This window comes from Halyomorpha halys, unplaced genomic scaffold (genome assembly GCF_000696795.3).
Source record: "Halyomorpha halys isolate HHAL.00 unplaced genomic scaffold, Hhal_1.1 Scaffold169.1, whole genome shotgun sequence".
Lineage (NCBI taxonomy): Eukaryota > Metazoa > Arthropoda > Insecta > Hemiptera > Pentatomidae > Halyomorpha > Halyomorpha halys.
In genome coordinates, this window is record NW_027104700.1 from 1,104,453 (window position 1) to 1,117,713 (window position 13,261).

At 30.0% G+C, this 13,261-nt stretch overlaps 2 protein-coding genes across 7 annotated transcripts in view; one reads left to right on the forward strand and one right to left on the reverse strand.

Annotated features, from left to right (window-relative positions):
* The window catches only part of MCU (mitochondrial calcium uniporter), a 516,099-nt gene that overhangs the window by 208,704 nt on the left and 294,134 nt on the right, over positions 1 to 13,261 (forward strand). The gene's annotated exons all lie outside the window — the stretch shown is intronic.
* LOC106678935 (myb-like protein X) overlaps positions 9,652 to 13,261 on the reverse strand; it is a 200,923-nt gene continuing 197,313 nt past the window's right edge. For both annotated transcript variants that reach the window (XM_067053254.1, XM_014417800.2), the window contains exon 4: positions 9,652 to 12,829. In XM_067053254.1, coding sequence (XP_066909355.1) covers positions 10,391 to 12,829 — 2,439 coding nt within the window. In that variant the 3' untranslated portion in view covers positions 9,652 to 10,390. The remainder of the gene's footprint in view (positions 12,830 to 13,261) is intronic.

Genomic DNA, 13,261 nt, shown 5'->3' on the forward strand with positions numbered 1-13,261 from the left:
GTATTTTGCTTTTGCAAAACATTACGGATAGGTTAGAGCGTTTGTAATTATATGAGCATTATAGCCAGGAATCGGTGTAGCTTAGCTTTGTTTTGATCTCTGTATAATGTAGCATGATTTAGATATCTTGTTCAAAAACTGTTTGGTATACTAGCTGTTAGTAAATAGATTCAGATACGAGGATCATTTATCATCATAGAATATATATATATGCTCATAGGGGGCAGGGCGGGAAGACAATATTCACTCTAATTATTTTGATACTGTTATCCCGTGAAGATTGTAATTTATATCGACTGATATTCATTGTATATAAATCTTTTAAAGGTAAGGTAGGAAAGAGCGGGAGGTCACGCCGATTCTCATCGTCCACTCGTGAAAGAATCTAGTTTTATTTTGATCACATTTTTTATTACACCAATGGAAAGTATGCATAGTTAAAAGTAAAATAAAATGATAACTATGCCAACTATAGTTTGGAGGGGTTAAAATTGGAAAATGGTTGCTGTTTTAAAACGTTGAGAAGTCTTTATTTTACATACTTTTTAAAAAACCTTCTTTAAAAATCTTAATCCTTTAAAAAACCAAAACAATAGAAAATTTCTTTTGAAGTAAAGTGAATTTGTTAAATATGAAACCTAAAAGAGCTATTTACGTTCAATAGTTCTAGCGACAGAGTTTTTTAAAAAGCAACATTTCCTAATGAAAAGTAAGTAGTTAGTGAATTTAATTTGAGAAAACTTCGTCTAAGGTTTAATGTCTAATATGTCTTAGTACTACTTAGGACTAATTAGTACTCATATTAAAGCTAGTTTAATGTGCCATAAAGTTGTTTATGACGTTTATCTTCGTATAAGTAGCAGCTGCAATATCAGCAGTAATTCACAAAATGAAAAAAAAAAAACGTTTGGCATGTGAAAGAGTTTGTCTCGGAAACTATTAAACGTACAGGAGTCTATTAACAAACAGATTGAAGCGAGTTGAATGTGTTTTAAAGTAGTTTATAACGCTCATCAGTTTCAACGATATTCCTCAAAATAATTTAACAATAAGTTTATTTATGAAGGTTTGAAAACAACGTTTGGTTTGTATACAACAATATCTCAGGAACCATTAGACGTATAGATGTCTGTTAGCACTCAAATTAAAGCTAGTTTAATGTACTATACATTTATTTTATAATTCGTCTTACCAGTACCAGTATTATGTGTTCATGATATTTGCCAAAATAAATTCACAAAATATTGATTTCTTGTTCTTCAACAAAACTTTTGGTTTATGATATAATTAATATTTAATTAATTATTGAGCGTAAAGACTATTAGAAAATTTACCCTACTTAAAATAAATTACTATTACGTTTTTTAGTGTTGTTTAAGTAGTTTTAAGGATATGGAGCTCCGAATAGAAAATGAAATAAGATTTCTAGATATTTTTTTTATTAGAATGAACGTGACATTTACTGTACCTGCGGTATAGCCTAGAACATAACATAGAAAATTGAACTAATTTTTGACAGAAAATAGCACAATTTTTTTTACTTATAATTACTCAGAATTTTTTTTTTTGTAATTTATTAAACAACTGCCATTTTTTATTTGTTATTTTACCCTTTACTTAGACTGGCAAAGTTACCAATTTTGACCCTAAGCTGTATATAATTTTTATTAAAATCATTAAGAATTGAGCTGAAATTACTATTTATAGCTTTGGCGATAGCGTAACTCAACATAGGTAAATCTTTTTAAGACTGCTCTACTCGTTATAAGTGTTTTCATAGTAAGATAAGACGAGCAATTAAACTTCTTAAAGATTTAACTTGCTAAACATCTCACCATTTCGTATTGAACTAACACTAGTCTGTTAACTTCTCCTTCTTCCTCATAACGACAGTACCAGTTTCCCAGTTATCAATATGATCGACATTCCCTGAATAGTTTATCACTTTTCAAATTATTGATCATGCAATATATTTAAAGTATGGTGTGAGTATACTTTTTATCGAAATTAAAATAAAATAAGAAAGGTGAGAAAAAATATAAGTTATACTACAAGATGAAATAAAGAACTAAATTATTATTTTTAAAAAAGTATAAGAAAAAAACAGAATGGAAGCAGGGCTTCAACAAAAAAACGCCAGGTCCTATTTTCACAAGGACGGTAATGGGTCAATTAGGGCTCGCTTTTTTTCTGCAAAAAGATATACCTCACTTTTAATGACATGATTCTTATATATTTTTTAATCGTATGAATGTGAGGTTCCGTCCAATGTATCTGACTTTTTATTAAAAACAAAGTAAAATATATATTTTTATAAATAAAGGTATAAATAAATTACATAATTAAAATTATAAATTCGTGTTAATTATATCATACATAATGGCGTATCTGTTTTCCGGATTCCTGATATGGAGGATCTTCATTCCTGCTCTACGAGGGGTTTATCAAACTTTTATCACCACTATTCTATTTTCATTTAGTTGATTATTTTCGAATGTACATTAATATTGTTTGTTTGTTAGTTTTGAAAGGGCGTTTAACAACCTGGTCATCAACGCCCGTTGGTTGTTGGTTTTGGTAAGTCCTAGTTGTTCGCACCAGTGGGATTCATTTCCGTGAGATTTGAAATATTATCTAGCTAGACAATTATAATTTGTTTAATAATCGTTACGATAGTAGAAATGATGATGAGAACCAGATAAGTAACTGTTATAATTTTAAAAATAAGACAAGATGAATAGATAATTATAATAATTAAAGACTGGTTATTAAGTTAGTCTGATGGTTTAAGTTAAGTTGGCTTATTCTATTACGGATTCGTCGTTTCTGAACGCCATAGGAACATTTGTTGGTATCCCTAACTGGTTCAGAGTTAATGTGTAGTGATGACAGTCTTCAAAAATGTGTTTGACGGTCTGATTACTATTACATTTCGAACATTTAAGAAGGACCTTTTCTGTTATGAAGTGGATGTGTGTCAATCGGGTATGTCCTATTCTGAGTCGGGTGATCACTACTTCTTCACGGCGTCTACTTCGGGTCGGTGTAATCCAGGGCTTCACATCTTTCCTTATAGGTTTAAACTTACTGGGTGGACTTTCATCCCACACTTTGATACTTGATATTAGGTCAGCGAGGGCAGGAATCTAACCCTTTTTCTGTTTCTTATCAGTGTATTTTTTAAATTATTTAAATTGTCTTTGTTTTTCCCCAAGACATTTATAATGCGATTACCATTATAATAATTTTAAGTAGATGCATGCTTAGATCAAGCATCTTTCTTTTTCGTGTGTTTGTTGTCCATGTAATACAGTATATATGTATCGATTTAGGTTTGTTTTCAGATAAATTTGTTTTATTCATTCCACTTATCTTTCTTATTTTTTTTTATTTATCAGTTTTTTTTTATTAATACCAGATTTGATCGGTTAAAAATTTGATTTGATTAAAAAATATTTTTGTAATATTATTAAATCAATATACAATTTAATTACATATATTAGAAATGAATCATGAATCATTCTCACGAAATGTTCTAATAAAAAGTCTAAAGTAATTTAGGCGTTAAACACTGCTCATAGTAATAGTGGGTATATTAGGGGCTCAACACATTAGAAAGGCCGGTATAATCTCGATTAAACTAGCTACACACACTCCTTGATTAAAAAATAAAACAAGCTGGTTCTAGATTAGCACTCTCCCTCTTTTGGTTTGGAGTACTAAACTGTGTACATATTCTCTTATTAAGTATTCTATGAATTTCGTTTGCGAGAAAACTCGTTTATTTTTTAAAAGCAGTTTAAGTTCATCTGTGTATTACAAATTAATATGCTGCTTATCTACGTTTGTTATAGATGAAGATGATACTATATTCATGTTTTTATTTAAATATATTTAAGGGTCATCTTCACAGATGTCGGTTTGAATGTTGGATATATAAAAAATATTAAAATGTCTAATGTAGGTCTGCACAAATGGTTTAAATGATACCAAAATGTCATTTACCTTGTAAGTGATATTAAAAGAAACCATCAGAATTATTAAGTAAGGGACTTTAACGTTTGAAAACTATGAAATTAATTTTTTTTATTTATGTTATTAAACAATTAGAAATGCAATTAATTGATTATATACAATGCAAAAGTTTTTTTGTTAAATACTGTTTATTGAAGTCCCGTAAAACATATTTAAGGTCAGCTCAAAGTGCTGCCATCTGGTAGGAGAAAGAGTTGTAGCGGAGTTACCACAGAGTGTGAGTGAGAACAAGTGAAAATAAGAATAATTGTGATGATAATAATATATGAAAATAATTGTGAAAACAAGAGTGAGAACAAACAAAAATTCAAACACTGCAGATTTTGATTCATCTCAGACTGCAGTGATTGAACAAATATATAAAAAGAAGTTTAAGATCCAATCATGAGGGTACAGACAGAAATTCATATAACTGATTTTGGTTAATATTGCTTAGTTTCGGCATGTATCGAATTCGGTTCTCATGCTACGCGGGACTGTTTGTCAGAAAATGAAAGCATTCCTGCAGTGCCATTTCATCACAAGCTCCATTATATGTAAAAGTATTTTATTATATTATAATTGAGTTTTAGATGTCCTGTCCTTAATATATGGTGGTTAAGCAAAAATGCCTTCCTTTATCCTGAGTTTTGATAAAGTAATTCCAGTAATTTTCGTGTTGACTTATCATATTCTTGTTTTTTATTACGTCTAAATAATTTATCTTATTACACATGATTTGATGTTTATTTTAATAAGGTATAATACCAGGTAATTAAACGTTGGAAATAAAAAATAATTTAACACGATTTTATAATGTACTTTTTGCATTATATATATTGTATAATTGTATATGTTTTGTATAAATTTATAAAGAATTATTGCCTCTTAAAGCATAAGATACACGTTCTAACTGTTGCGCACCATGCAATGTCATTTGCATTTGTTAATTGTGAATCGATTTTGAAGGTTATTTTGTGCTTAAACGAAGAATGTCGTACATGTTCTAGCGCGTATGGGGGACTGAGATACCTTGTTAATCATATCTATGTATAGCAGTTGCTAAGACCTATCTTAGAATATCACACTATTTGTATCATTTTCATTTTTTTTTTTTTATTTAAAACCTGTAGGTTGAGACTTTTTATAATTATACCACGGTTACTTTCTCTTAAGAATGTACTCCAATTATTTCTTGTAAAATAAATACGCCCCACTTAAAGTAACGGTGCCTTTCTATTTATATATTTTTTTCATTATTAACTTCGCCCGCTTTATAAGTGTTCTTCTTACTTCTCACCTTAGATGATTAAGACAGGAAAGACAGATAAATTTTGTTAATTAATAAATTGAAGTGAAGTAGTAATAATCTTTAAATTGAAACTTTATCTTTTATCCATCATTTTCCTAGAAAGTTCCGTTGTTAATTTATTTTAAATAACTTCTTATACATTTTTTTATAATGGAATTCATTAACTTATTGTTTTACGATTTTTTAAACCTTTTATGCCCTAAACTACCTGACCTAAGTTTGCCTACTGTTTTCCAATTAAGTAGCGGAATTTCAGAACGTCTGTTCTGCAGTTTATTTTCTAAATATTCTTTTTTTGTTTGTTTCTTTCGCATTTCTGATATTAGAAGTGAAATATTTTCGTTTAAAATATCTCTAAACCTATTGAAAATCAGCAAAAGTGATTATTTCTTTGGCCTTTTTCAACTTCTTTGGTATTTTTGTACAGTGACAGCTTAAAGTCGCTATATAATACAATGGCTCAAAGTCGAATTGATACACCCCATCATAAAATTTCAGTCTTCTTTTTACTCCCCTAATCATTAAAAGAAATTAAAGTAATATTTACTAATATTAATATATTATTTATAATATTTATAGCGATTAATATATTAATATCTTAGTTTGAAAAATTTGCTTTAACATAGAAGAGCTAGTTTGAACAAAATGAACGTTATTAACAATGTAATGTTTTACCAGATTAACGATCTGAAACAGAAATTGATTTTATGCAATATATTCAACAGTTACAAAGTCCTGATCCCTTCTAAATCACCTAATTTCAATTTAACGGAGGAATTTTGAGCTAAACTTGAGATATAAATGGAGAAACGCTAGATTTCCATCTAGGATAGTTAGAAAAAGCTTTACTTGAATAAATGGGGAAGATCCTACTAATCATAAAAACAAATATGAATTTGTTTGATTTTTTTTTAATCGATTTTGAATGAGACAAATAAGGTCATCACTAATTTTTACAATCTTATCCATAATTTTTTGTTTTAAATATTTAATTTCTGTTTAAGTTGTTATTATTTATCATAAAATGATTTGAGGTTAACAAAAATTAATTAAATTTTTCATATATATTTTTCCTTTATCTTCCTGATCTGATATTCATGACATTGCTATATTCGCTTTCGTTATTTACTATTACCGATTCAAATGTTTGGCATAGTTGTAGTTGTAAAAATAATGGCTTTCAAGATTTTATTTACTTTTGGATTCGAACTATTTAATATCCTCGATGCGCAATCTGCCTCGATATTTTGCTGAATGGATAATCCAGGATAACATAAATTGTGATATTCATAGGCCATCCACGCCTACATGGATTACTAAATACTAATCCCGCCTATCTGTAGCGTCATGCGGGGTCACATTTGAACAGTGAAGGGGCTGTGTTTTTCAACTTTTAGTGACATGCTGATACTACAAGAGCCGGGAAGAAAAAAAGGCAGTTATCTCACCCCAATTTTTGATTACTTTAATGAAAACTATTTATAATTAATAGTCAAAATTGATGAGTCTGCCAAGTATAGGTAGGGGGAATAAAAAATGGCGGCTATTTCAAAACCTTAAAAAACACTAATTTTTCATTCGGAGCTCAATATCTTAAAAACTACTAACAACACAAGAAAACCTAAGAGCGCATTATTTAAAGAAGAGTAAATTTTCTGAAATATTAGCCTTAAAAGAGCTATTTACATCTAATAGTTCTCCAGATATATCTTTTTAAAAAGCAAAATTTCTTAAAAATTTACTTAAAGATTGGTAGTTAGTTAATTTATTTTGAGAGATCTCAGGAATAAATCCTTATTATCTCAGGAACTATGTGACGTACAGATGTCTATTAGCATTCAAGTTAAAGCTAGTACAATGGAATATTCAGAAGTTTATGACCTTTACCTTCGTAGGAATAGTAGTTTTCATGATATATGCTAAAATAAATTAATTTTTAGTTGTTCGGACAATAAGTTTGATTTATGAAAAACTTCATTTCAGAAAATATTAGAAGTACAGATTAAAGCGCTCAAATTAAAGCTAGGTAAATTTACTATAAAATAGTTAATAATGTTTATCTTTGTAGGACAAGTAGTTTTTATGATATTTGACAAAATAAACTCATAAAATGTTAATTTCCAGTTGTTCATATAAAATATTGGATTTTTGAAAAAATATATCTCTAGATGCATAAGGCGCACATATGTCTCCCAACACTCAAAATAAAGGAAATTATACTTACTATAAAGTAGTTTATGACACTTATCTTCGTTGGGGTAGTAGTTTTTATGATATTTACATATGAATATAAATTTGGAAAATAAAAATTTGTGAGAACAACTTTTAATCATTTTATATTAGCAAATTTCATGAAAACTATCACTCCTACGAAGATAAACATCATAAACTACTTTATAGCTCATTAAACTAGCTTTAATTTAAGTGCTAATAGACATCTGTACGTCAAATGGTTTTTGAGATATAGATTTTTCAAAATAAATTCACTAACTACTGATCTTTCATTACGTCCCATACAACATTTTTATGAAATGTTGCTTTTTAAAAAGCAATATCTCGAGAACTATTTAACGTAAATAACTCTTTTAGGGCTCATATTTTAGCAACTTTGCTCATCTTTAAATGACGTTCTCTTAACTTTCTTGTGTTGTTCCTACTTTTTAAGATATAGGGCTCCGGATGAAAAATTAAATTTTTTTATCGCTTTCAAACAGCTGCCATTTTTTATTCCCCCTACCTATACTTGGCAGACTCATCAATTTTGACTAGTAATTATTCATAGTTTTCATCAAAGTGATTAAAAATTGGGGTGAGACAACTGCCTTTTTTCTCCTCTTAGGCTCTTGTACTATGACTTTAGAAGATTGAGTTTGATAGATTAACTTCAAAACTATTACTGATGCCTAATAATAATAGATTATGAAAGGCCAAGTACATAATAACACAAAATATCTTATTTGAAGTATGAAATATAACGAATGGAATGATACCTTTTATTTCGGTATATTATTATTGTTAATTTTACCATTTGTTGCACTCATCATTAGATATTTAATAAATGTTTTTTAGAAAGTTCAAGGTATCTAATCATAACTTCTCAGACTCATATCATTTGTGTTGAGACAAATATAAATTTTTCAAGAACTCTTGAAAAATTAATGGTTCTATATTTTTTTTCCTTTATTATTATTTAAGGGAAAATATTTTGTTAGGGATCTTTGGAGAGAAGATCTTTTCAAGAACAATATCTTTTCAATTATGAATAACAAAATTTTTTCCCTGTTTAACAATAAATTAGAATTTCAAAAGAATTTTCTGCTCAACAAAGATATTATTCAGAAGTACAAAAAAGAAAGGAAAAAAAAATGTCTTTGGAAAGAGACAAAGAGATAAAAACTTCCGCTAAAGAGGAACAGCAGAAAGTCAAATTTTTTTGTAGAAAAAAAAACACTGGTTATTTATTTTATAAAACCAGTGTTTTACCATCTAATGTAGTTCAAAGACGAAATATCTTTGTAAAGATTGTTAATGATTAAAATGATAATGATATCAACAACAAGAAGACATTCCTGCTTCAAATTAATCAATGTAATATTTTTTTTAATTTTCTGTGAAAACCTACTAACACTGTATGGTTAATACATCAGAAAAAAGTACATACAAATAAAAATACAAAGATATTTTTATGTTTAATGCTTTTATATTATGTATGATGATTTTTAAAACTCATTATTAGTTATTTTCTGTCATTTGGTATACATTGCGCTGGTCTATGTACAAGTTTAGATATATTTTTTAAGAATAATAGTAGACATGTTTAAAAACCTCGACTTGAAATAATAAAATAACTTGTGAATATCATGTCATCATTCAAAAATATTTTTATATTTTCTTCTGTTCCATTGCATAGTAAAAGAATTATAATTTGATTCTTAAAAAAATATATTTATATAATTTTAAATTTAAATTTTATTTTGTACTTTTTGAGTTACCTTGTTATTTTATGACAAATTATAAAATATCATTTGCATTACATTTTTCTAATCTATTTAAGTTCCTAGAACATGTTTTAGTATGAATGAAGACATATTTCACAACGTCGACTAAACAAAAAAAATATGAAATATAAAAATACTGAGGTCATTTTGATTAATACATATTACCATGTGTGTAACTATGATAATTTACGAAATCTAAATAATAACAACCACAATTATTTGTAAGGTGGTATTATATTTATTGTTTAAATCTAAATTATTTTTTAATTTGTGCTATATTATTATTTTTTTCAAGTTAAGGATTTTAGGTCATAAAAAATAATGCTATATAGTTATAAATTTATTTATTTCTGAAACAATAAAATAAACTCACTGTCTGATTTCTACATTGTGTTGAATGATCAAAAATAGTGTATTTAACATTCTACATCTGAATAGGTTTTGATTAGTTACTTATTCAACATTCCTAATGCTTTAGCTCAAGCAAAAATCTTTAGATCATATGTTAAAAAACATAAACCACAATCTCTTTATTACTATACTATACTTTATTATAATATTTAACATATAATACATATTTTAAAATAAGATCACATTTAACATTATGTACAAACTTAATCTAGATTGGTGCAGATTAAGGGTATTATATTAAGTTTTTACATACATTAATTTTACATTTCGATACATATTGTTTTAGTGGTTAAGTATACAACTAAGCATCTCTTTTCTTTTCAGTTTGTCTTTTTACATACTATATTCACGAAGGATTGATCTCAATCCCATTTTGAGTGTTTATTGCTGGGATTGAACATTTTATTTGATAATGTGGGTTTGATAATTACCCTATTTTTTTTACAATGTTAATGTTAATTTTACATCAACAGGTTAAAATAAATTTTTTAAAAATAAATACTCCAGGATGTATTGTTAGTTTTATCTTTATTGTATATTAGTTAAAAGTAGTACATTTAGTGGTTGATCTTCGTGTAGTAACCTTTAATATTGACTCCTAGCCTCGCAATTACTAGCCTAAGGCTTGTATACATACTCAGCAATTAGTCCTACTTCATGCCTCTAGAACCTGATACTCCTCGAAGACCATGTCTGAGCATGGCCTCCGGTTATGTTCCATTGCACGCAGCTGTTTCCGGGACTCTATGAGTTCCCTCCATGACGGCTTCTGATCATTAATAATTTCTCCCTTCTCTATCTTCTGGACTTCCTTCTTTACTTCCTCTGTCTTTCTTTCTTTGAACTCTTCGTACTTCAGAGATTCCTCCCTCTTCTCTTCTTCCACCGGCCCTAAGTTGCCTTTCATCTCGTCACTAAGGTTCTTTCCCCCGTACATGTCTTCGTAGAAGCGGCTATGGCTCAGCTCATGATAAAGCTGCTGTTCATCCGTACCCGCTAGTTCCAGCCTGCTGCCACAGCTATTACTCTTCACAAGTCGAAACTTACCTCTGCCACCTTCCATGCCTTGCCTTATCTCGTCCATGATGGTCATGGTCATTTGATTGCCAGAACCGTGACTGTGTGAAATCACACGTCCTCCATAATATGTGATTGTAGTTCCGCATGCTCTAATCTTTTTCATAACCTCGGGAGAAACTGGATGCTGATCCGCCTCCCGTGTTTCTGGAACGTCGTCTTCATCGCTAGTGTAACATTTGTCTGACATGTTGTCCAGCTGACTCATGTCTGAACTGACCCCTGATGAAAGACTCCCACTATCGGTCCATCCTTTTGAATTGCGATCTCCTTGAACTACTCGAACTTCAGGTGTTGGTCTAGGTTCTTTTCTCGGATTACTCAATTTAGCGGCTATTGGGAGCATTATTCCTGTCTGCGTTCCATTCTTTGGTTTTTGAAACATCTGCCTAGTAGATCTCACTTTATCAGGATCAGGAAGCTCCTCGTCAGGAAGTTTAGGACGTGACTTGACAAGCTTGTAGAAATAATGTCTCTGGACTGAAGGCTGATGTACTTTACTAGCTCTGGGCAAAGTATTGGATTCTCTGGCTTCACCTTTTGTTGTTGTTCCAGTTATTCTGCATTCTCTCATGTTTTTGTGATTGTATTCAGACAGATCCTCCGTAGATTTCTTATCTCGGTATGTATCGATTATAACAACATTATTGTTAGTTAATAGTTCTTTTAGTCCTATGTTATTTTCTTTAAGATATTTCTTCAGGTTGTATATTGCTTCCTCTTTTGTTGTACGACATGCGCTTGTATCGATTTCTTCGGTATATTTGTTGTTCTGTTCTGCTGTAGTTTTAGGTTTGAAAATTTCTTCCTTACGCTTCCTCAGTTCTTCTCCAGATATCAAACGCCTATCTTTCGGTGCAGTTTCGCTATTGCTCTCATCAGATAGGTTCAGCTCGGAAGATGCCTTTCTTCCGTCGATAACAAACGTTCCGTCGGGTCCTGTAGTAATTTTCATCCTCACTGCTGAAGGTCTAACAATGTTTCTTTCTGTTCTAAATCTGTCTTCATCTAAATTAAGTAAACTTCTGGTTCGCAATACTAATTTTGAAGAAGATCTCTTTAGTTCTGGTTCATATGAATATTCTTCCTCTACAAACGTTTGCTCATCATTATTTCCCAAAAGAACATTACAATTTCTCGGAGGTGGTGTAGGTGTCTTTGATGATACGCCCTCATCCTCAGCGACTTTTACTAATTTCTGTACTATAGGACTTTCTCCCTTGGTTTCTTCTATTTCAGACTGTTCCAACTTTTTGGTACCTTTTAAAGAAGCATCAATATTACTGTATATTTCTTCTTTATTCGTTGTCTGATTGTCTTCATTCTCGATTTTATTGTTATCTTTAGAAATTTGCTTGGAATTGAAATCCTTCTTAGCTTTTTCAATTTGTTTGTACTTTTGTTCAGATCTCGAATATACTTCTTCCAATTTGGAGTACAACTCTTCTTTAGAGTAATGGTCTTCTGATTTGGCGTAGGTGGTTTCAGATTTAGATGAATCGTTTTCGGATTTTTCGTTACTCTCTGCGCTATCAATTGAATCCCTATCCATTGCTGGTTCTGCCATATGCTCTTCATGCATAGCTTCGATAACAGCGTGAATTGTAACCTTATTGCAATCATAGTCAGAAATATTTTCTTCCTTCGGATCATACTCCGAATCGTTGCCATCAGAGAATTTCGCATTACCATTTAGGCTTGTTTTCCTTTCATCGTATATCTTTTCTGACTGATTTTTTTCTTTATCATCTGTCTTTTGATTAGGAGATTCTTTGTTTTCTTTTTCTTTCTTCCCATTCATTTTTTCATAAATGTGTTCCTTTTCAATTTCAGACTTGATGTTAATGTTTTTGATGGATTCGTAGTGGGGCTCATCGAGAATGTTTTCTTGTGAACCTCCGTCGTACCCGCTCTCAGTGCTGTCGTACATCCGGTCCATCCTTTCTCGTCGTGGTTCCCTTCTCAAGGTGCAAAACCGTTCTTTCTCCTTCTGACGCTCAGTTTGTCTTTGTGCCGGCTGAAACATAACATCGAAAAATAATGTTAATATTTCTTCAATTAATAGTTTTATGTATATTTCATTTGTTCATCATTAATATCATCAAAGTTATATATTATGTAAAAAAAAAAATGTGTCGTTTTATATGTTTATTATTTTTTTAAATCATTTAAACGAGCCTTAAAGTAAACTAAAAGATGATATATAGAATTAATAAAAGAGGTTTACAATATCACGTAATTAACGTATTCTTATGCACACTGATCAAGAAGCACTAAGATCTTCTCTTCAACCAACTTACACCGTTACGCACATTGAAAAAATGCACGCACCTTAGCTTTTAGTTCTACGCGAAATTTATTTCAGGCTATATCGACTGCATGTTTTTTTTCTGCAAGATTTTGGATTCCATTATACAATAATTTGAACAGAACCTGATTAACTCACACT